At 35.3% G+C, this 25,713-nt stretch overlaps 1 protein-coding gene across 1 annotated transcript in view; it reads right to left on the bottom strand.

Moving 5' to 3' along the window:
* Nucleotides 1–442: 442 nt before the first annotated feature.
* The window catches only part of LOC149820409 (lycopene epsilon cyclase, chloroplastic-like), an 86,035-nt gene continuing 60,764 nt past the window's right edge, over nucleotides 443–25,713 (bottom strand). The window contains exons 3-11 of the mRNA XM_089983617.1: nucleotides 20,725–20,860; nucleotides 20,521–20,631; nucleotides 20,352–20,454; nucleotides 16,499–16,642; nucleotides 16,283–16,390; nucleotides 13,549–13,645; nucleotides 13,328–13,459; nucleotides 3,197–3,329; nucleotides 443–762 (exon numbers count right to left, since the gene is read on the bottom strand). Of these exons, the coding sequence (XP_089839743.1) occupies nucleotides 597–762; nucleotides 3,197–3,329; nucleotides 13,328–13,459; nucleotides 13,549–13,645; nucleotides 16,283–16,390; nucleotides 16,499–16,642; nucleotides 20,352–20,454; nucleotides 20,521–20,631; nucleotides 20,725–20,860 (1,130 nt within the window). The 3' untranslated portion in view covers nucleotides 443–596. The remainder of the gene's footprint in view (nucleotides 763–3,196; nucleotides 3,330–13,327; nucleotides 13,460–13,548; nucleotides 13,646–16,282; nucleotides 16,391–16,498; nucleotides 16,643–20,351; nucleotides 20,455–20,520; nucleotides 20,632–20,724; nucleotides 20,861–25,713) is intronic.

The following is a 25,713-nucleotide window of genomic DNA, read 5'->3' on the forward strand; positions in this document are numbered from 1 at the left end:
AGATCAGACCCTGCAGATGCATTCAGCAGGGTCAATTTGCTAGGAATTGACTGTTAAAATAAAATAAACCTGAAAAGCTCATTTAGTATGTATCATTTAACATTTTATTTAGCACCTACCCATTACTATATATATAGTCACTAGAATATGTTTACCATGTTTACCGGAGCGTGAACTAGATCAGACCCTGCAGATGCATTCAGCAGGGTCAATTTGCTAGGAATTGACTGTTGGATTGTGTGTTTTTAATAAAAATTGTGATTTTTGGATGCTCGAATATTTACGATTCTGAACCTAGAAAGTGTAATACATGTCAACGAAGGCAAACTTGGCTGTTAAAGGGGTGAATCTCACTGTTAGACTATTTAAGTCAATTTTTACGAGCCAGCTAGATGATGAGCTAAGCTTGGTTCACACACACACACACACACGCAGAGAGAGAGAGAGAGAGAGAGACTTTAGATACAAATATGTACAAGGGATGGTAAGTTAAAACCCCACAATACAGACAACTTTAAGTCCATCGACAGGCCATTTGACTGGCAAATACGCAATATGAAGCAACATTTATTGCAATAAAAAAAGGGTACAGAAGACTAAAGGTCAAGATATGTCCTCACAAGAGTTGCTCCACTTGGATCTGACAACAGATGTCTCACTAGAAGCATTCTAAGACTGGTTGGTGCAATTACAAACATGTACAAGGCAAACCATACTAGATCAACAGAAGATAGTTGAGAACCAAGGAATCCTCTCCACAACCTGAAGATTTGAGAACTTAGGACAACCGTCACCGGTTTTTATGAATCAAAATTCTACTGCATAAGTTAAACTTGAAAAGAGTACACATGCAATATACAAAATAAAAAAAGAAAAATGCTTAAATATCTTCATAACAGAATCACATTCATGAATATGTACTTCCAGTCCATATCCTTCTTTTTCTCTTATTTTTTTGGGAGGGTCAAATTCATACTTACAATTCAAAACAATACCTAGTTTTATGTTCAGTTCAACTTCATAACCCCAGTAAGTATTCTCTTTAACAATAATTAGTGGTTAAAAAATTCAAAACTAAAACAATTTTATACTCATTAAATATGCTTTTCTTTGCACATTTTACCGTCATTAATTTCTCTCTCCCTATACATAAGGTAAATTTGACTTTTTTAAGCATAAAATCGTGAACTTGAGTGAAAATAGGAAACAAGGCATGATTTTGGTAACTACAAGATAAAAGAGGTAGGCATTTGAACTACCAAAACTTTTGGACATGAATCTGAATTGTAAAACTTTTTTGGGTATGTTTTTGTAAATAACCATTTTTTTTTGTTCTCATCCATAATTGGATTCAATTTTGGGTGTTTAAATATTGGGGACAAGAGGAGTAAATGCCTCAAACTACAATAGCACTTGACATCCACTATATATATATATACACACACACACACACACACGGTGCTCACGAGCACCTACTCCTTTTTTATAGAGCGGCTGTGATGGCACTTAAATATGCATGCTTCCTTTCACTTAATGGTTATGCATGTTCTCCCTATTTCAAGGTGAGTAATTAAGTATGTGCATCCACGTGTGCTTGAGAGAGAGAGAGAGAGAGAATTTTAAGAGAAGTCAACCTTTACTTAAATGCTCACTTTGAAATAGGGAAAGCATGCATAACCATTTAAGTAAAAGAAGCATGCATGCTTAAGTGCCATAAAAGCAGTTGGATCTAAAAATATCCAACTGTGGTAAAAAGGGAGTAGGTGCTCCAGAAGCACTGTATCATACTAGATATATATATAGAGAGAGTATATGTAGGTGCTCCAGAAGCACTGTATCATACTAGATATATATAGAGAGAGTATATATGTAGCTTCCAGACCCATTTATCTCTGAGACCCTATTAGACCCCTTTAAAAAACATACTTGTATGTGTTTTTTTGCTTAATCCAAATGTGTAGATGTGTTTATCATTGTTTATTCACTAAAAACCATGATTTCGATTGAATCAATTTAACAAAAAAATTTATTTTTAGTAATCAGGTTTTTCGTACAATATGAACCATTGATTTTTTTGTTGAGCTAAAAACACATCTAAACATGAAAAATGTTTAAACTAATATATATTTTCTACTAAATAAAGCATAGATATCACGTAGATAGGTTTATCTTAAACAAAAAACACATGCAAGTATGTTTTCTAAAAGGGTCTCAGACGGTCTGAAAGATAAATGGTATGAACGCTACATATTACTCTTATATATATATATATATATATATATATATATAAATGAAAAAATATATGGTGGTTCTACACAAGGTTGCCAAACTAGAAAGCAGAAGCGGAAAATGATACGGGAAGCGAAAGCGAGAAACGATGCATTTTAAAATGTATAGGAAGAATAAAAAAAAACAATATAAGAATTGAATGGGAATCGAAATGGAATGCAAATAAAAACTAAAATAAAAGTGATTATTGTTAAATTTCATGATTTTTTAGTGTAACAATTAAATTTTTAACAAAATCTAAAAATGATGATTGTCAATTTAGAGAAAGCACATGGAAGTGAGTGAGAAGCATGAGAGGAAACACATAAAAAACAAAGAAAGTAGAGTCGGAACATATAAGAAAAATAGATGAAGCATGTGGAAAGCATAAAAGAAGCATAAGAGAATCGAGCATCAAGTTCCGGAAGTGAGAAGTATCGTGCTTCCGAAGTGAGTTTTTGGGAAATGAGCTTCCCACTTATCTAAGAATCTTCCGGTAACTCTGGTTCTATACCATGGTACCTTATGGTGGTACACATTACACACTCTTGTTTGTATGGATCTAGCTATCAAATGATCAATCTAACCATGCATATGTGTTTAGTATGGTTTATTTAATATGTTAGAAGGTTTTATCATGTCTAATGCACCACCAGATCCATTTGTGAGAAGTGAAAAATCAATGGCCCAATTCATGAAAATAGGGGTAGTTTAGAAATCTATGTAAAACAAGTGTGTACCACCGTAAGCTACAGCCAACAAAGTTTGTGTGAAGCATAATAAATGTAAAACACTAAGAGCATAATATAGGCATTACATAATAAAGTGTATGAGATGCAAAAAATAAGCGTCTAAAAACATAAATTGTTCCCTTGGTTTATTGCCAACATGAGCAGGAAACTTTGGAAGCAAGAACTCTGAACCATACCATTCAGGTAAGCGGAAGAAACTGTGAAAGAATTCCCGGACTCCACTGACATCAAACTGCAAGATCAACTCTAGTCCAAAAATGAAAAATGCTCTTTGACGCCTCCTCTCCTGGGGCCAAAGAGTTTCCCATGCTGAAACAAATTAAAACTACTTGTGAGAATTCAAATGAAAAAGCCATTTATCTGAAATATGATACCAATAGATGATAAATTCATGCAATTTGTCAGGAACGAAGTGTTTTTTACATACCATTATATATGATTACTGAATGGATGAAGCAATATAAGAAACTAGACACGAAATAATTTCAGCATGTCTCTTGATACATTCTTGTACAGGAACCAAACTCAATATGCACACAGCAAGCACAAGTAAGGTTGTATAGGTGTAACCAATGTATCATAAAATTTGCTACACATAAGACAAGAAAACATAAAGTTGTTGTAATGAAATATGACGAACATAAATAAGTGTCTCTTATGGGCAAGTACAACATACACAAATGGAGACCACTTATGGGTCAAGACACAATCACAAACACAATGCCACTTATGAGTAAAAGAGACAACATAAAAAATTTAAGAGATTTATTGAGAGAATGCTTGAGAACAAGCTTAACATACAAGAGGGGTTTCATCCCCTATTTATACATAAAAGGGAGCAAGAAGAGCCATTGGGAGTACTCCCAACGGCTAAAAATATAATCGTTGGTAGCACTCCCATCAGCTCTATTTCAAGGGCATTATAAGGACTATAATGCCCTTGATAAAAAGAATAAAATACAAAAATAAAAAACTAAAGTGCCCCTAATGAACATAACTAATTACATAAGGTAAAATGACTAAAATACCCCTAATGAGTTTTACTTATTACATCAAGATATATATATATATACTCCCTCAAACTTACAGTTTAATCACCCAAAGTTTGTCAAGCAAAAAATGAAACCGAGGAAAAGGAAGAAGAGCTTCCGTAAAGAAGTAGGTCAACATCTAATGGCAACTACAACTATAAGACTTTTAATGGAAGTCATCCTAGCTACTGGAGCAAAAGTTTCATCATAATCTATACCATATTTCTGAGAGTAATATTTGGTCACTAATCTTGCCTTATGTCTCTCCAAAGTTCTATCACTCTTGGTTTTAATTTTAAACATTCATCTACAACCTATTGTCTTCTTTCCACGAGAAAGACTTCTTATATTTCATATTTTGATTTTTCTAAGACTTGTATTTCAACATTCATAGCATTCGTCCATTCAGGACAATTTTTGGCCTGATTATATGAGGAGGGTTAAATAAAAAAATATCTTAGCTAGACAAGCTCTATATTGAGGAGCAAAGTTTTTATAGGATACAAATATATCTGGAGGCCTATGTATTCTGGTGGATTTTCTAAGAGTGCTTGGTTTTATGCTAGAATATTGTTCTAAGGCATTTTGATATATATCATCAGTTCTTCTTTCATATTGGATAACTGGAGGTCCACTATTAATGTTATTAGATTCACTATACTGGATGTTGAATTGAGGTTCATCATTAACAATATCATTGTCATTTAATATATCATCACTACATTTAGGAAATAATTCAAGAAAAGAGTAATCATTGTTTCTTTTAATAGGCACATTTAAATCAAATAAACTTTTTTTATCTATAAAGGTAACATTCCTTGATATATAGAGTTTATCATGTTTAGAATCATAACATCTAAATCCTTTTTGGGTTTTCCCATAACCAAGAAAAACATAAGGAATGGCTCTTGGTGAAAGTTCATTTTTATTTGTAAGAACAAAACATTTACATCCAAAAGCCCTTAGTTTGAAATAGTCAGGAATAGTTTTATAAAGTTTCTCATGGGGAGAAATATTTTGAAGTTTCGTTGAAAAAAGTTTGTTGATGAGGTAAACCAAAGTAGGCGCAACTTCAACCCAAAAGTGTTTTGGAACATGTTTAGATACAAGCAAGGTTCTAATGGTTTCCACTATATGCCTGTATTTCCTTTTGGCCAAACCATTTTGCTGAGGCATGTTTGCAAAAAACTTTGATGTAAAATGTCGTGATTTTTCAAATAATTTTTAAAATCTTTTGGCGTATATTTTTCACTTAAATCGGACCAAAATATAGAAATATTAGTTTTAAGAAGATTCTTAACAAGGTTGCGAAAAGTTTAGAAAGTTGCAAAAACTTCATATTTGTGCCTAAGAAAAAAAATCCAAGTGAATCGAGAATAATCATCCACAAATATTATATAATAAGTAAATCCGCCCAGGCAACAGGAGCAGGACCCCAAACATCTTATTGTATTAATTCAAGTGTTTTGGAAGTAACAAAAGTTCTCTCTTGATAAGGAATAACTTTCATTTTCCCAAGAATACAATCAGTACATTGGATTTTTTCATTACAAAATTTTCTCAAATAAGATATATTGCATAATTTAGAAATGCTAGGATGACCTAGTCTTTGATGCCATAGAAAAATATCCAAATTTTGTACATTAAAGCAAAAAGAACCTTTGGGAATGATCAACAGGTCCATGTAGTAAAAATTTCATTCTCGATACCCTTCCCCAATCTGCTTGCCGGACTGGAGATCTTGTATTAAACAGTGGTCAGATGTGAAGGAGATCTTCCAACTATGGTCGATTATTTGGAAAACTGAAAAAAAATTTAAGTTAAGTTTTGGAACAATTTTGATTTTTGGAATAGAAAATTTTAAAGAATTTGGAAATTTTCAATTCCTTTAATTTCAAGAGAGGATCTATCTGCGGTAAACACATTAGATTTACTAGAATTAAAAACAGAATTTGAGAATACAATACTATTAGGGCTCATATGAAATGAGGTACCAAAATCTAGGAGCTAAGAAATCTTACCGGCAGGAGAGAAAGAGGAGACTGTAGCACCAATTAAGGAAGATGAGCCTTTGAGGAGCGGTTATAAAGCTTCCGCAAGTCGAGAGAAGCACTTACCTTATAACCGAAGTTGGAGGCTTCCTTGTTTTCTTGAGAAGCTTCTAGGGTAACTATTCTTTTCTCATTCTTTTTGAATTTAGAGCAATAAAATTTAATGTGTCATTGTTCTCCACAGTTATTGTAATAACCGTACTTTTTTGTTATTTGTTTGAATTTTTTTATTATAATGCGTAAATTATTTGATTTGGGCCTGGGATCCAAGTTTTGGATCCAGGACCCATAAAGGGGTCTTTATATATATATATATATATACATATATATATATATATATATTATATCGTATAAATTTATATGTATATATAAATGCAATAACTTAAACTAATTTAATTATTTAAGTGAGAATTATTTAAAATAATACGTAGATGGGCCTGGGATCCACCCTTCGGATCCATGATCCACAATGGAACTATATATATATACATATATATAGACGTATAAGAGTATACATATAAATATATATATGCATATACTATAAAACTGCGCGAGGATCCGCAATTGGATCCGACCTGCAGATCCATTTCGAAAAGATGTCGCGGATCCAGAATCCAGAATCCAGACCACATTTGGAATCCCGGGTCTCGGACCCGGATCCAAGCCGCGCCCCGTGTAATGAGGCGAGTTAAAAAAAAACTCGAACTCGGGTCGGGTCTAAACCTGACCCGTACCCGAAACCCATTAGGGTTATGAAATGTGAATGAGAGGGTTAAAACCCTCGCATGTTTCAAACCCCCGTTGCCTCCCCTTACGCTGAGAAAGGAAACCCCTTCGGGGTTTCCTGAATCGGGCTCCCCCGAGCCTTCAAGTAGTCGCAAGAGGGGAGGAGGGGACCCTCAGGCCTGCGACTCCCTCCTCCTCACTCATCTCCCTCCTTATCCCTATCGATCTCTCCCCGTCTCTTCTATTTTTCCCGACGAGCCCTCAAAGGCTCTAACCCCCCTGACGTGCGGCTGCGGGTTCCACTCGATCGTTGGCGCTACTGCTGTCGTCATGGATTTGCAGGTATGACCCTCTCTCTTGTGGTTGCTTTTCGGCTGGGTCACCGGAAAACCGACAGAGGGCCGACAACCTCTGTCGTGCCCTCCCTCTCTCATCTGGTTCTGATCAGGGGGTCGGCAGGGCCGGTGGCCCCTCTCTCCCTCTGTCTGTTTGTCGAAGGGACGGCAGGGAGCCGGTAACCCCCTGCCTGCACCCTCTCCTTCCTCTTTGATATTATCGGTCAGCAGGGGCTTGCCCCTGCCACCTTTTAGTTTTCGGCAGGCAGGGGCAAGGCCCCTGCTGCCTCCCTGTTCCGGCAGGCAGGGGCAAGGCCCCTACTCGCTATCGGTTCCGGCAAGCAGGGGAGATGCCCCTGTTGCCCCTCTATTTATGGTTGGCAAGGGCAATGCCCTGCTGCCCTTCTATTTGCGACTGGCAGGGGCAATGCCCCTGATGGCCTCTGCTTTCGGCTGGCAAGGGGCTCATCCCTGCCGACCTTCTGTTTTAGCAGGCAGGACCGACACTCCCCGCCTGATTTTCCCCTTGTTAGTGGAACCAAATGGGTCTCCACCTGTGCTATTTGGTAAAAGCGGTTAGAACACGTAACCATGTCCAAAACCCTTGGTTTTCGGCTCGATTACCCTGTTGTCCCTCCCTTTTTTCGCTATTAATTGTATAGCATTTTAAGTGTTTTCACTTTCGGCAGTTCTCGCGACGGATCTCACTCGTGCCCCGCGTCCCAAGCGTCAATTCTGAGGTAGGGGTTCTTTCTTCTAATTCATGCAAGAAATCGAATATCGATTCGATTTCCATGCAATATTTAGTGCAAATCCATGGTTAAAGAGTGAATCTATGTGTTCACTCTAGATCACATGGATGAGGATCCATATATCCTCTTTTATATGGGTGTTTTCGGTCCTTTACATATAAAAATTATGTGTATGGTTTTTTTTTACAAAAGGAGAGTTTTTATTTGGTGATAAAAGCATGATTTAGAGTTACTTTCAATGATAACCGACTTCTATGTATGTCTATTCTCAACACCAGAGACTTGGCTATACAAACTTAGTTGTTAGCTGTTACTCTTTGTCTTGGGACTGATAGGACCAAACTGTTTCAGGTCTGCATTGTCGGGTACATTTAATTCATGTTCAAATCCTAAGGAGAATTAATAATAATATGTGGTTGGTTCGAATCATATATGGATCTGGGAATGGATAACCATTTTTCATCAAATTTGGGCAAGAATCATGAGTAACGTGATCCAATTACTTTTTCTTTTTGGGTGCAAGAAGGAAAAGAAAGTGGAGATTTGCTTGTTTTATACCATAAAAGTTCTGATCAAATATGAGTTTAGAACTCGATGTAGCTGGATCCAAAATCAGATCCAACTTGATAAAACCAATACAATATTAGGTCACGCATGACGATAACCCATATCTGATATGTTTGCAATCTTAGTAGAGACTCGTATGGTAAATGAGTTTAAGTGTTGAGCAAACGCTGCATCATGTGATTGTGTAACCACCATTCCTGCTGATATTTTTTCATTATTGCTAAGTTATTCAAGGATTAGGATTTATCATTCTCCAAAGTCTTGATGCAATTATTGCTTCACATATTTGCAACCTTGTAATTAGAGATCATGACAAGCATTTCTTGATTATGCATAGATTTTCTTTGGTGGTTCAAGTACCAAGTACTAATCTAATACGTTCCACTTGTTTGAGGGTTAGTGTATTGTTTTCTTGGGCTGAACAAAAATCAGTTTTGAGGGTTCAAGTTGGACTGAACCTCAAATAGGTTTTGAGGGTTCATGGTTGATTGAACCTAAATTTAGGTTTGGATTGATTAAGATCAAAGGGATCAGTTTGACAGGTTATCGATTGATCTTGACTGAACTAAGGGTTGGTGTGTGAATGGTTCACTTTAGAGCTCAGACTATTTAAAAAAAAAAAAGACTGTTTCAGCCTATGCCATTGGGAGTCCCTTTCATAATAAAAATTTATGAAATCTAGATTTAGATTTAAGGAAATCTAAGTTTTTAAAATCTGGTATTAGATTTGATTAAATCTGAGTTTATCTTGCTTAATTAAATCCGGACTTAGATTTAATAAAATCAAAGTTTTTTTCTTGATTAATTAAATATGGTTTTAGATTAAATAAAAATCTGAGTTTTTATTTAATTGGTTAAATATGAATTTAATTAAGTTCAAGATTTATTTAAATCTGAGATTTAAATTGAATGAATCTAGATTTTTGTCAAACGATTTAAATATGAGATTTAAATTATAAATATGTATTTTTGTTAACACGATTTCAATATAGGATCTGAATCTAAGTTTTTTCTTAAATAGGTAAAATCTAGGACTTTGAATGTAAATATGATAATTTTCTAGTTATGATTATAAAACCTGAATTACAGGTTGTGAATAAACCTCTAATTATTATTTTTAGAATGTGGTTGTGGTTGGCTATGTTATGAACTTGGGTTTAACCAGGTATGTGAATATGTGTCTTATTCATGTAAAACACATATTATGTTGAGTTAAAAATGTTAATACCTGGCTGTTTTCTTACGCATAAGTCTACATGGTATTGAAGTATGTCTACATGTGAATGGTTACACGAGTGTTCACATAGTTATTTTCAGCGGGTATTGCAGGAAAGCATGCATATACTAAATGAAATCATGCATTTGACATGAATATGCGAATCAAATCAAAGACATGCTTATGAATATTTCTGTGGCATACACATGATACATGTTTGCATTTCTGAATGTGCATATAAATTTCCAGAAGGTGTAGTGTGCATGTATTTTGGTTCTTGAGACATGTCAAGATTTGGAATTATGTATATGCTTTGACTTGATGTGATGTGCTTAAGCATCATACTATATGAAGTTTGTTTCAAATGCATGTGCATACATGCATTGATGTATGTTTCGCATGTACATAAATGCATGAGTTGTTCACTTGTCCCAATTTAGATGATTCATGAGTGAATGCATGTATATGGAATGATTTTGTAAAGGCACATGCACATGAATGGCGAACACATGCATATGAATGTGACATATTATGCACATAGTTAAATTGACATATATAAATATGCATTTGGAAGCATGTTGACATCATTGCATACATTGCAAGTTGTTATGGTTTTTGCGTATGATGCATCAATGGTCTAAATGAATCATCACAGGCCTGGAGAGCCTTGAGCTTTGGTTTGCTCTTCCTTTAATTGTTTAAATGCATCGCAAAAATCGTATTTATTTTTATTACACTATATTGCACTGTTCTATGTGTTTTCACGGGCGGGAGTCTCATAATGGTTCTCGCAAGGGTAGATGCAAGCTTTTGCCTTGTTTCTATATGTTGAATTACAAAACTCAATAATTGGCTTTTAATAAAAAGATAATGAATAAGAACAATATAATATACGTTCTGAGATCTCCCATCTGGAGAATGGGGATCCTAGAGATCCGGTCTTAGGGATGTTGTGAGGATACAAAAACTCTGTGTGTTTTACTTTGACCCCTGAACCCGATATTGAGGTTCTTTCTCCTGGCCACGGTTTTAGGGAGAGTCTGTCACTTTACCTGAGGGTGGTGTGTTTGACACAACTGTTGTTTTGGTATATCAAGGAAGTGGCACTTGTGGGCGTGGAGTGTCCCTAGCGTCCCCGATATTAGATGTGGAGGTATAATGTTCCGAAGGTGATTCGCTCGATGGCTAAGTTTGGAACCCAGTAATAAAATACAAATTGTGTTAAGCTACCCTGGGAACCTAACTTGACCTCGGGGATTTTACCTGTTTGGTGTATCTGCGAGCAACATAAATTAAAAAAAAAGAACTTAAATTGTATGCATTTAATAGGGCATGCATATAGAAAAGGAAAACCTTAAGAAAAGATAATGAAATATTCATGCATTGTACATAAATCATGCATATTCCTGCTATGCATTAGAACATGCATATGTTATCTGTTCCCTTAATTGTTACATATTGGTGGATGCATGATGTTTAATCTCTAATGTCTCGCTTACTTAAATTGTGATCTATGTTATTTCTTAAATGATTCTTCATGCTTAGAAATTGTTCCTTGTTGCATGAATGCTTAAATTGAATTATGTAATTGTCATCATGGCATTCCTCTAAATTATTGCACGAGATCTTATCTGTATTCTTTAGCTCACTTGTTTCATTAGAAGTACCTATGCTCAGGATTTCGGTTCTGACACCCTACTTCTATGGTTTTTTGCAGCCGCAAATGATCAGTGAAGTCGACTAATTTCTGAGACTATACGAGGGTCACACTTGCTTCAGACTGCTTCACTTATGGACAAAGTGACTCTACTTTTTATTTCTTTTAGTTCATTTTATTTTCTGCAGTTGTTACTTCACTCTTGACTTGAGTATGAGACTCTTATTGATTCATTAATAAAGAGTTTGGTTTGTTTGGTTATGGATGATAAATGCAAGTTCGTTTGTGGTGTGTGGTTATTCAGTTGAAATTGGAACTGTAAGGACCTCAGGTCTCTGGGAAGATTTTCGCACTTGTTTAAAAAAAAAATTGCATTTTCAAGGGGTATGAGTTGGGGTCGTTACAGTTATAAGTAATTTTCCCTTTTGCATTATTTCTCCTTGGCCTCCAAGAATTATTCCTGTAGAAGTGAGGAGGCTTATAGGAATGAGTATTAGCACCGAGTCTAGAAAGCGCCAATACATTGTCCTTGGATTCCCTAAATTTAGTCATGGATTTTAGCCTTGTTTCTTCCATGCAAACTTGAGTTAAAATCTCATGTAAAGGAGGAATCTCCTCTTTCTTTTTGTTCCAATAGATGATAGAAACTCGAATATATTTAAATTTGGGCCTAAGCCCTCTCATAAATTAAAAAAATGGTTCACCAAGGATTTGATTTTTCCTACGCCAAACATCATCAAGAGTATCCCAAATAGACTCCATTTTAGCCATTTGGTCGCAAAGTCTTTTGAGAGTACCATAGTACTCTCTAACACTTATTTCTCCTTGCTTGCAATTGTGAATCTTATATTGCAATTCCCATTTATGGGCACCATCATGTTGGGTGTAGGTTTGTTTGATATAAACTCATGCTTCATCGGCCCTCTCAAATTCCAAGATATTTTTGAAAGGTTCTTCATACATACTTCCCATAAAGAGGGATAAAACCCTAGCATGCCCAACATCTCATGCTTTAATGGCCTTTTTGTAGTCTAAAATAGTCTTTTCTCTCTCTTTGTCTTTAAGAAATTCATCTTTGGTAACTCCATCTTCCCCACAAATAGTATTGTGATAATAGGTTGAGGTTTTGATATGGAGCCATCAACATAGTCCCATAAATCTTTGCCAACTAAAATTCTTTTCATAACCATAGCCCCACATATTATAAATTCTTCCATCAAATTTGACAAGAACAATAGTAACTACTTTTTTGGCCATTGTATCAAGAAAAGAAAGAGAAAAGAAGAGAATAGATAGAGAGAAAAGAGGAGAAAATGGCAAGAAAGGTGTTGAAAAAGTTTGATGATGCACTTTTCGAGGCAATGAACCAACGAACTAAAGCTCCACCGATCTCACGATCCTCCTCTTGATCTTCATGTACAAGTTACAACCAAAGAGCATCAATGCTTTGTACCATGTAATGAAATATGACAACATAGACAAGTGCCTCTTATGGGCAAATACAACATACACAAATGGAGACCACTTATGGGTCAAGATACAATCACACACACAATGCCACTTATGGGCAAGAGAGACAACATAAAAAATATAAAGAATTTATTGAGAGAATGTTTGAGAACAAGCTTAACATACAAGAGGGGTTTCATCCCCTATTTATACACAAAAGAGAGCAAGAAGAGCCATTGGGAGTGCTTCCAACAACTAAAAAGATGCTCCCCACAACTCTATGTCAAGGGCATTATAAGGACTATAATGCCCTTGATAAAAAAATAAAATACAAAAATAATAAAACCTAAAGTGCTCCTAATGAACACAACTAATTACATAAGGTGAAATGACTAAAATACTCCTAATGGGTTTTGCTTATTACATCAAATATATATATATATATATATATACTTTAACAGTTGCATGCTTACAAATAACAAAATTATACAACTTTGCTAAATACCGAGGTTTTCATAAGTACCTTGTAAGGAAACACTTTCAGTAGCCTTCCCATACAGAATCAATTTTTGGGACTGGATACCAGATTTCAACATTCTTGCAATTGCAGAAGCATAATTTGGTGCTTCTGACAAAGAGCGAACAACAGAGTAACCTGCTTGATGGATAAATTAGAGAAAATTTTAGGTCATAAATTGCCAAAAAACATTCATCATTGGACCATGTAAAGCTGTTTAGACTCACCTGTGGCTGGATGAACCATGCTAGCTGCAACACCATATGCAAGGTTCTTCTGCTCAGTGGTTGGTAAGGGTCCACCCACAGGAATGTAAGACCATTCCTACAAATATTCAATGAAAGATTAGGATAAATGCCTCAACGATCTGGTGCAACAAATAGAACATCTATTACAATGATTGTCAAATTCTTTGTATAAATTGTTCAAAAGCACCATTAGCACGTATATCAAAAAAAAATGTGGTATGAAGATATTAGGAGAAATATATTCACAGCTAACTTCGAAATTATAGCACACTAAAGTTGGACACAGACAAGATGATGGAATGTAAGGAAAACATAAAGTGCATAAATAGAAATAAGGAAAAACAGTGTGTGCATGTGTGGTGTTTGTAAAAGGGGGCAATTAGAAGGGAACTAAAGGAAATAAAAGGAAACCAAGATGGACAATTAATCTTTGGCCAAAACCAACCTGACGCTGTCATCAATGCCTAAGTCCCTCTTGCACTCTCAAACAAGAGTATGGAAGATAAGAAAAAATATTTACTTTTTTTTTTTGGGGGGGGGGGGGGGGGGGGGAAAGAAAACATATTTACTTAAGAGTTAAGACCACTGTTGCCCAATAAGCACATCATACAAATACTTGGTCTGAATTTCTTAAAGGAACCTTAATTGCCTCCCTTTAGAAGGATTTGAACAGAAAAACTAAAATATATATTTTTTTCACAGCCAAGGTAATTCATGTTAAGCAGCTAATTAACACTTAAGAATTTCTTAATTGTATGGGTGTATTGTATTCCAACTTTCACCATTCCAAGTAGCCTTACCTTTTGAAAGGATAATCTGAAATTTTCTTTGTGAAGGTTTCTCATCAGCACTCTCCCATTTGGTTAAATGAAATGAAGTTATTGTGGCATCCAAAGTTAGAGGACTTGGAACTTGGGGTATGTGAAATTGTGATTCTTAATAGCAGCCTTGATTATAAAATGCTGTTTGAAGCTAGTTATGCAGGATAACAGCAATTGGGTTGAACTTCTCAAATAAAATCAAAGCAGGTGGCTCATAAGTGAACAGAAACCTTTAAGTGAGGAAGGGATCATTCAGAAGGATAGTTTAGCACAACCAATCTTTAATAAGGAGTATAACAATAGGAAAACTTCATATTAAGAAGCTGACTGACACTTACTGAACCATTTCTTACAAGCACATGGGTGTATTGTATTCTAACTTTTGCCACTCCAAGCAGTCTCCCCCTTCAAAATCACAATTCAAAATTTTCTTTGCGAAGGTAGTTCATCAGCATTATCTCATTTGGTTAGATGGAATGAAGTTATTGTGGCAACCAGATCTGGAGCACTTCGAACTTGGAGTATGTGAATTTTTAATAAGACCTTGATAATGAAATGGTATTCAAAGCCAGTTACACAGGGTTACAGCAAGTGGGCTGAGCTGAATCGTACGCAATAGAGATCATGTTAATCATAAAGGACAGGAAATGTTAAAGGGGTGGAAAGGATCAATATATGGTTGGTTAAGAACACCAATCTTTGGCAAGGACCACGAGAACAGTAGGAACAGGATCGAAAATCCATTGAAAGGACTCTTGGAGTGGGGAAGGAACTCAGAAACTGCTCCCCTACTCTTCTCATGTGCCTACCCACATATAAGACCTTGAATATTTATGGAAACACACCTGGTTCATCGTGTATTGCAATATTTAGATTCACAGAAGGATGGATACTCCTCATGGAGATTAATAACATATTTGAACTTCATCAAGAAGGCAATATTATCAAAGGTTCAGGTCAAGCTACGAGACACTTTTTGATCTGTGAGTAACAACAACATACAAAAATAATTACGATTAGGGACCAAGACTAAAAACAGAAAGCTTGTATAATCTATAACCAAAGGAAAACATTAACCATGGACAATCACAACGAGAGCAGGGAAATTCTCTGGCAATCCGATGATCTCCTATACTTTTGCAGGGTGCCAAGCCTTAAAGTCCTTATTATGCCTTCCGTCAGTGCCAATAGAATAATGGAGGGCAGATTGGTCTACAAAAGATAAAGCTGTGGGAGATAGAACTAGAAACTCAGGGAAAAAGCAAATACACACACATGCATATACATATATATATACACATATATATATAGGAGTAGGTGTCTACCAAAGTTAGGAGCCTGCCAGGAGCGAACAGAGGTTTTCAAGATGTTTTTCTCAAACCTGACCCTGAAGATGTTTTTGACATGGTCGATTTTCTAGAAAATGACGCTTGAATATTTATGAAAATTGTAAAGCATCAATTTTCAAACCTTATAAAAACCTACCTACGTGTCTGAATTGGACGATCCAAGAATTCATTTCTATAAAATCAACCATGTAGAACACATCTGTATGGTCAGATTTGAGAAAAATATGATAAACAAAACTTCACAAGCCCGGTAGGCTGGTGGTAGGCATGGATCAGAGTAGGCAGCTACCCCCACAAATATGTGTGTGTGCGTATGTATGTATGTATGTATGTATGTATGTATGTATGTATGTATGTATGTATGTATGTATTTATTCATTGCCAAGATCATATCTCTTAGTCTCAACCTAAAGCAAGATTGGTTTCATGCTTGTAGAACATGGACTAGACTTCTGTGTGTTGTTTACATAACATACATATACAAACTTACAAAGGCAAAACAGCTTTTACTTAATCAACTTTAGAATAGATTAAAGAGGTCACCTCTTCATAAACTTTAATAATTCGAACTCCCATGGTTTCCAAGCGTGTCATTAATCTTTTCTTCAGTATGTCGAACGGCATGGTGGGTCTTGAAGCCAAACAGGTCTCCTGCAACCAGTTCACCCTAGTGATATACTGAGACCATTATACAGAATCATAGAAGAAATACCACACCAAGATGAAGTAACTAGATTAAGCACAAATATGAAAACAAACCTCATAGAAAACTCTTGTTGGTGACAATGGCATGGCATAAAGAAATGATGGAACCTCAGTTTCAACAGTTTTAGCTTTTTCCTTCACATAATCTCTATAATCCATGAAGACCATCACATTGGGATCATATGGATTGTTTTCTACCTGAAGGAAGAACACATTGACATATTTAATGTGAGCATTTTGTTGTAGTTTCTAATATATTGGACAGAACAGCATATTAAAACCAGTGGTGACATTTTACATGGGAATATAATGTGCTAGATAAAAAGATTGGAGTAACGTATCAACAGAAACTCCATGAACTAAACCAAGTTACCAGTAAAAATGATCAAGCACTTTATCTTTCTCTAATTTTCCTGTACTGTCATAAGTAAAATCTCATTAGTAAAACCTTAGTTGGTACAGAAGTGACACACTAGAAGCCATACATGAAGATTTGAAGCACAATGTAATTCTATATCTAGAAGTCCTAAAATGTAGAAAAATAGTACGGCCATGTTTGCCTTTTAGAATTGATTAATTGAACAAAAATTTCATAATTATCCTTTGTTGTATATATTTGTTTGATTTGATCTATTCAGTATGTTAGAAATGTTTAACTGCATACAATTGATGTTTCGATCTGCCCTTATGTTTTTTGAATCTTGAAATGCAAGAATTCTAGGGATGATTTGCCTTTCTCCACCTATTTATATACTCCACATTAGCTATCTGTCAACACAACTGGGACCATTGGATATGTGACCTTGGTGATGTATTTCAAGAAACTTGTAAGAAACTCCATGGAACAAATTAGTGTAATGCTATCCATGTGGATCCATGATGACTTGGTTTCACTCATAGCACCTATGTCGCATAGGTGCGGGTGCAGGTGCGGGTGTGGATGCGGCGATGCGGCACCTTAAAAAAACTTGGGTGCGGGGGTGCGGGGAGTATATATATATATATATATATTTACAGTTTTAAGTTAACACTATGTGTATTTGTGTGCATTTATGCATTTATGTATTTATATATATAATATAGATAAAAATGGACTTGATTAGGGTTAACTGAATCTACTTTTGGATAGAAATGGACCTCAGTGTAGTTGACTTCATCTAACACAAAGGAAGTTGTGTCCAAGTGTCGCACCCGTCTGGGTGCGGGTGCGACGCGGGTGCGGTGCCCTGTTAGAAGAGTCTGTGTGACATAGCATAGCACTTATTGTGTGTAGTGGGATGCTGATGCTTTGAGAATGACCTTGACATAAAGTATGAGCTTTGTTGGGCAGAGGCATTGGCTAAGAACAGACGGAAATGTTTTCCAATGTGAGGGTTTGCTTCACCTGTTGGCAGGGCAAAGCAGATAAAGTAGAAGTTGACTGACTGGTCACAACCAGTTGGCAATGCATGCTAGATTGTGGGCAAGTCAGTGCAGACTTAATAGAAATAGTTAGTAGGCCATGGGAGAACAACCCCATAAAATGACTGCTTGTAATGGGCTTAGCCCAGGGGCAAGTTGCAATCCCCTATTGATCCATGTTGTTTGAGGTCTATATTAAGGTCTTCACAGTTCAATAGTTCATGTTCAACTCCAACTCCCGGTTGATGAGTTTGAACCTACTCTGATCTTCCTTGATTTAGATCAGCCACCCATAGATTACAATGCAAGGTAAAGGAAGAATCGCTCTGTTTCACTCTAAGAACATTGAAAGATGCATCAACCAAATCTACATAATGTCACATTATAGTTCATTGCAGGATTCAAAATGGTTTGAAACCACTACAAAAATTTTTAGAAGGATTAAAGTGATTGTTTCAAAAAAAAAAGAAAACTGCATTTTGGGATGCATACAGATTTTCATGTTGACCAAACAAATTCTATCTATTGGAATATTTAATTTGTTTTATTTCAAGTGGTTTGCAACTTTAATTTCAAATATTGCATACATTCGGATCCACCCGTAGTTATTTAGATCTCACTATCACTCGGATAATATTAGTTTAGACAATTATTGACTATGTAACAAAATCTAGATCTATTATTTGGACCCAGATCAATGATTTAAGAGTTTTTTCATGTGTAGTTAATCCACATGGGACACCTTTCTCAAAAAAAAAGCACCTAAGGTACATACAATATGATAAGCCCTATGGACTCAAATAGGTTGCAATCTGCAAGTTATCATATGATTTCACTTATTTATGAATCCAGTGGGTCAATGTCCAGTTCCTGTTTGAAGTATTCATGCTAGCTAAACCTCAGCGAAGTCACTTATTTATTATGGTCTTATCCCTGCAGCTTGTAATGCCATGCACATTTGTTTCTGTTTTTGTTTTTTTTTTAACTAAGTCTATGATGGTTTGTTGGGCTGCATTAAGCTAGTTCCAGAGAATATGGGTCCAAGTCAAGTTTACAATTATTGTGATGATTGTGGTGGTCGCATGAGAGTCAAGCAGGGTTTTAAACTCAAGTTATTTTATATAATAAATAGGTATAGGGTACTTCAAACAAACTCCCTTAAGAGTGTTTTCCTCATGGTCCCTATTGAGAATTCAATAAACCCTAACATGTTCTTGAAGGGAGAGTGGCAGCACACAGCAGGTTCTGGCCCTTCATGATCTAAATTAGATCGCAATGCTATTCTGGCATGCATTTCAATTCAATCAAGATACACGTGGGTAATATTCTTCTCTTCAAGCTTAGCTAGCTTTTGTTTTAAAAGTTAGTACCATGTTCTATTAACGTCTTGCACTTTAAATGCAGATTTCCTTTTATAATTGCTATAGTTTTAATCATAATTAGATCATAACATCAAATCAGACTGAATTTAATAATAAATCATACTGGCTATTACAGCAGATATATTGCTTATTTTATATATGAAACTCAAGATTACTACTCCCTTCAATTGGCTAACACATTCAGGTTTGGATCTTTCACTAGATCAATTGGTTTCAGATATAATGATTTTTTTATCAATATTATGTGTAAAATCTAAATATTTAAAAGTATTTTTTAGATTTTGAATCAATATATCTGAACAACTAATTCAGATCTTCAACAATACACAGGTCTTAAAACTAACTCTAATGTAAAACTAAACTTAGCATACTCATACTAAAGGTAAGTTATTAATTATTGTTCATGTTAGATGTTTTTCCATCACGTACAGCTTTTGTTGCTTTCTCTTGAGCATCAAATTGTTTGGTGCTAGAGATCTAAACTTGGATAGGTATTCAATCATATGAATCTACTGTTTCATTCAACATCAGAGTCCCAGACAATGTTCTGCCATAAGGAAAAAACTTTTTATCTCTCATCATGCTAATCTCTCAAACATCAAAAGATGTTGCCCCTGATTTACAAAGAAACTCTTTCTGCTGGTGCTTAGAGTAATGAAGAAAATGAAAAAAAGGGCAAACTTCAACTGCATGATTCCTATTTCTGTCAAGCCATTAAGGTCAACCATGCCCCTTTTCCACATCAAATGGCCAACAACCAATTTTGATGATAGACTGCAAGATTTGACAAGTCATTTTTAATGGCACTTATTTCAATATGATTAAGAAAATTCTAGGCCACATTTAAATGTATCTGATTTTTCTTTAACTCAACTTCTACTGCTTTCTACAGCAATGCCCCTAGCTTGTATATTTGAACACCACAACCACAAGAATACTAAATAATCCACATGGTTTTCATATATCTTACTGAAATTATTCTTTAAAATCATCCATCAGCACTAGCAATTTTCATAATGAGCATTTACAACAAAATTAAGATAAAGCAAAAAAAAAAGCATTTACAAAGATTTAGATTACATAATTTATAGGCAATACTGATAAGGTTAGAGGCAATACTTTACCTCTGCCTCAATGCCATATGCTGTCTGAACAGTGACTTTAGGACCACCTAACTCATATTTCAAAAGCTTTCCTGAAGCAGCTCCTGAGGCGACAATAGCAAGCCTACAATGAGAAATTTAATACATCAGATAATCCATACTACTTTTAGAATTTCTCAAAATAATTTACCTGCAAGGGATTACAGCTCCACTTTCACAAGCAACAAGGCTATGACTGTCATTGGATTCAATTATTCTTTCCACTTTACAATTAAGGTATGTCACTCCCGATTCAAAACACCTATATGAAATTTTATGCATTATAAACATTAATTTTCATTTCAACAAGAATCCTAAGACAGATAAGCAGATAAATAAGAAAAATTAACTCTACCGTTTCACCAGCTCTTCATGAAATGCATCTCGACTAACACGACCATAAGCACGACCAATCCGGATAGGATAATCACTGTCAAGATAGACAGCAGTATCCTGCCAAACATGCTCAATACATCCCTCAAGCCCAAGATCTGAATGTGTATAACATGAAACCACAGTTTGCAAGAAAGAATGTTAAAAAGAAAAGCGACAAGAAACGTCAAAGAAAAACCAACAGCAACAAATGATTATGAATTAGGATGCAAAACAAGGAGCAAAAAGATGCAGATAGCATGATTTTGAATAGCATCTGCACAATGTTGGAAGAACAAAAAATCTAGATTCGCGTTGCACAGTAACAGGGACCTTCTAACTATAGATTGCCATTTTAAAGCCAGATGAGAAGAAAATGTCTGCTGTTAGTATAGCAGAATAGAATGGTAGCAACTAGAAAAGAATTAAGCAGTTCTTTATTTACTAATGGTAGCAAAAACCAGAACACGTCCGTTCCATGAAAATACAGCTTACATGCAATAGAAAGGAAAGATATTTATCAAAATAGGATAGAACTGAATAGAATATGATAATTCAGTTACTTATTTGAACATGTCCATTAAAGTGGAATTTTGTCGATGCTTGACTAGGGTTACCGGAAACGCTATAGGACTCGGGGAAGCATGCTTCCCCGAAGCGCAAAATGTGTTGCTTCCGAAACGTCCGGAGAAGCGACATTTTAAAATGGGAAGCGTGCTTCCCATTTCGCTTCCTGCTTGCTTTCTATTTGCTTCCCAATATCAGGAAGTAATTTTTCTTTTTTTGTGGGGCTTGGAGCCATTAACAATTTTTTTTTGCTCAATATTGGGAAACCTCGATTCTTATTCGCTTCCCACTTGAACCCTAGGTCGCTTCCCACTTCGTTTCTTCTTGGCTTCCGGTTCGTTTCTTAGGTCGCTTTTGGTTCGCTTCCCTTCTAGTTTCTGAGACGATTCCTAATTCACTTCTAAGTCGTCCTGCGCTTCCCGCTTCCTAAAATTTTAGAAGTGTCTCGTTTCCCGCTTTTGCTTCCCTAATCGCTTTCCGATTCCTCGACTGACAACTCTGTGCTTGACATAGTTATCAGAAGATTCTTCAATAAAATATGCTAATTCAGTTAATTGTTTGAAGATATCCATCAAAGTGGAATTTTGTTGATGCTTGACCAGGGTTACCAAAAATGCTATAGTACTTGGGGAAGCGTGCTTCCTAGAAATGCATTTCAGAAGCGCAAAATATGTCGCTTCCGAAATGCGTAGGGAAGCGACCTTTTAAAATGGGAAGCATGCTTCCCACACGCTTCACATTTTGCTTCCCACTCGCTTCCTACTCCCTTACCACAAACTTCCCAATATTAGGAAGTAAGCTTTCTTTTTTGGGGGGGCTTGGAGCCTTTAACAAATTTTTTTTGCTCAATATCGGGAAGACTCGATCCTATTCACTTCCCACTCGAATCCTAAGTCGCTTCCCTCTTCGTTTTCTCTCCACTTCCGATTCGCTTCAATTCTCCCTTCCGAGATGATTTTGTAACGAAGTAAGCAAAAATACAAATATTGAGTGTAGAATACTTACAAGTCCAACGATGGACAAGAAACAAAGAGATTAAATAAGCATTTTAAGTGCACACACATAAATCCACAAAGGGATAATGCCAAAAGACAAAAAATATAAATATTATTGAGAATGAGAGAGAGAGAGAGAACTACTTACAAATGAAGGAGGGACACCCCTATATATATACAAGAAAAAGGAGAGTGAGCCCTTGGGAGCTCCCCACACATGGAGTCGTTGGGGAGCTCCCAACGATCATAATTATGACCGTTGGGGGCCCCAACGACTCCAATGGTGGGGGGCCCAAGGTACCTCAAAAATGAGAAAATAAAAAAGATAAAAAGAAAAATAAGTTGTTTCTAAGAAACTTATTATACAAGTGAAAAGACCAAAATACCCCTATCGAGCAATACATTGGAATTACAAATATATATATATATATATATATATATATATATATATATATATATATATATATATATATATATATATATATATATATATATATATATATACATATGTATATATATTTTTAACACTCTTCCTCAAACTTTACGAGGAAAGAACCGAAAGTTTGCTAAGAAGAAAAAGAAAACAAGTAGGAAGAGCTTTGATGAAGAAGTCGGCCAACTGATACTCCGAGGTGACATATAGCAAAGTGATAGTTCCTCTTAAATATTCATCACGAACATAATGGCAATTCATCTCAATATGTTTAGTGTGCTCATGAAAGGTATGAGTGCTTGCAATATAGATTGCACTTTTATTGTCATAGCACATCTTCGATGGAGTTGAGATGATGATACACATATCACTGAGAAGACTTTTAAGCCACACAATCTCCATTGTTTTAGTAGCCATGGCACAATATTCGGTTTCGGTTGAGGATAGAGATACCTTATGTTATTTCTTACACCTCTAGGAAATTAGCGAATCTCTTAAAAAAATACAAAAACCAGCAGTTGAGATTCTATCATTGGGATTACCTCCCAAATTAGCATCAATATAAGCAGTTAAATCAAAAGATAAGGAAGAAGATAAGAAAATCCCTTTTAAAATGGTATTTTTAATATATCGCACAATCCTCATTACTGCTGCCATGTGCACAATGATAGGAGCATGCTGAAACTGGCTTGCCGCATGAACAGCATGAGCAATATCAGGTCGGGTGATGGAGAGATAAGTAAGAGATTCAATGAATTGTCGATATGGAGTAAGATCTTCAAGGAGAACACCATCTTCAAGTCTTAATTTTGTATTTATAACTTCTGGAGTCTCCACCTTCTTTTTATCTAAGATCCCCGACTTAACACAAATATCAACAACTAATTTCATTTGAGAGAGAATGTATCCTCTATGTTAGTAGGTCACTTCAATGCCTAAAAAATATTTCAAGAAACCCAAGTCAGACATATCAAAAGTTTTCTTTAAAATTATTTTAATTTCGTTCACTCCTTTGTCGTTTCCTGTGATGATCATATCATCAACATATAGAAGGAGAATCACAATAGCATCACATGTTTTCTTAACAGAGACAACAGTGTCAGTATAGCAAGAGATAAATCCCAAATTAATTAACATATTATTGAATTTGTCATACCAAGCCTTAGGAGCTTGTTTAAGACCATACAATGCCTTTTTTATTTTAAAACTTTTTCATTTAAATTCACTCCAGGAGGTGGTTCCATGTAAACTTCTTCACCAAGATCGTCATTTAGAAAAACATTTTTAACATCTAATTGATAAATAGACCATTTTTTAATAGATACAATGGCAATGAGAGCTCGAACACTTGTCATTCGAGCAACCGGGGCAAAGGTTTCATCATAATCTATTTCATATTCTTGAGCATACCCTTTGGCAACTAACCTTGCCTTATATCGTTCTAATGACACATCACTTTTGGTTTTTACTTTAAACACCTATCTACATCCTATAGGTTTCTTACCTAGGGGAGGATTAACTATTTCCCATGTGTTGGCTTTTTTAAGAGCATTAAGTTCAAATTTCATAGCTTCATCCCAGTGAGGATATTGTTTGGCATCATTATAATGAGATGGTTCATAATAAGAGTGAAGGGTTATCAAGCCTGCTCTAAAATTTGGAGAAAATAAGTCATAGGATACAAATCTACTTGGTGCATTAGAAATACGATTTGATTTTCTAGGTTGAGACTCTTCTAAAGATATGTTTTGAGAGAATTTATCAAAAGCACATGGATGATTACCTTCTCCCCGTCTATTATACACGTATATTATTTGATATATGTTCATTCAAATTCTCATGTTGACTACAATCTTTATCATCAAGAGAATGTTCATTATTATTAGAACCATTGTCAAAGGACTCAAAAACCTCAATAGGGTTAGACTTATCATTTCTTGATAATAAATCCAATAGAAATGAATAATCAATGTTTTCTCTTGATTCTTTACTCACAAACCCATTTTCATTTTCAAGAAAAGTAACATCCTTCGAAATATAAAGTTTGTTATTTATTGGGTCAAAACAACAATATCTTTTTTGTTTTTCTTCATAGACTAAGAAAACACACTCAATGTCTTTTGAAGAAAGTTTATCATTTTAACATAACACCTATAACCAAAGATTCTTAGTCTTTTGAAATATAGAGTCATTTTAAAAAGTTTTTCAAATGGAGAAACATTGTTTAATGAAATTGAAGGAGTTCTATTAATTAAGTATGTTGAAGTTAGAACGGCTTCGACCCAAACTTTTTTTGGAATATTCTTGGAAATTAAAAGAGTCCTAGTGGTTTTTATTATATGTCTATGTTTTTTTTTCGCTAAGCCATTATGTTGCGGAGTTCTAGGACAAGACCTTTGATGACAAATTCTATTTTGGTTTAAATAATTTTGAAAATCATTAGCCATATATTCTCCTCCTGAATCCGTTCTTAGAATAAAAAGATTGTTTAAGAATTGATTCTTAATCATTATATGAAATTCTTTAAAGAAAGAGAACACATCAAATTTATGATTTAGAAAAGAAACCTATGTGTATCTAGTGAAATCATCAACAAAAATCACATAATATGAAAAACCTCATTTTCATATGATAGGTGAGGGACCCCATACATCCGAATGAACTAATCCAAAAGGTCATGCAAACACAAAAGTTCTTTGGGAAAAGGAAATTGCTTTCATTTTTTCAAAAATGCAATCTTTATAAGTTGTATTTTTCATTACATGTATTTCTCAAAAAAGAAAAAAGAGACATCTTTGAAAAGCTAGGGTGACCAAGTCTCTTATGCCAAACATCAATACTTTTGATATTTACAAAATTACAAAATGACTTAGGTGGAAGAGACAAAAAATCCATAAAATAAAGATCGCATCTCCTATAGCCTTGCTCAACCAGCTTCCCTGACTGAAGATCCTGCACGGTGCAATCTTTAGGTTAG

The sequence above is a fragment of the Nuphar pumila genome, chromosome 12 (assembly GCF_984573655.1).
Source record: "Nuphar pumila chromosome 12, dmNupPumi1.hap1.1, whole genome shotgun sequence".
NCBI classification, from domain to species: domain Eukaryota; kingdom Viridiplantae; phylum Streptophyta; class Magnoliopsida; order Nymphaeales; family Nymphaeaceae; genus Nuphar; species Nuphar pumila.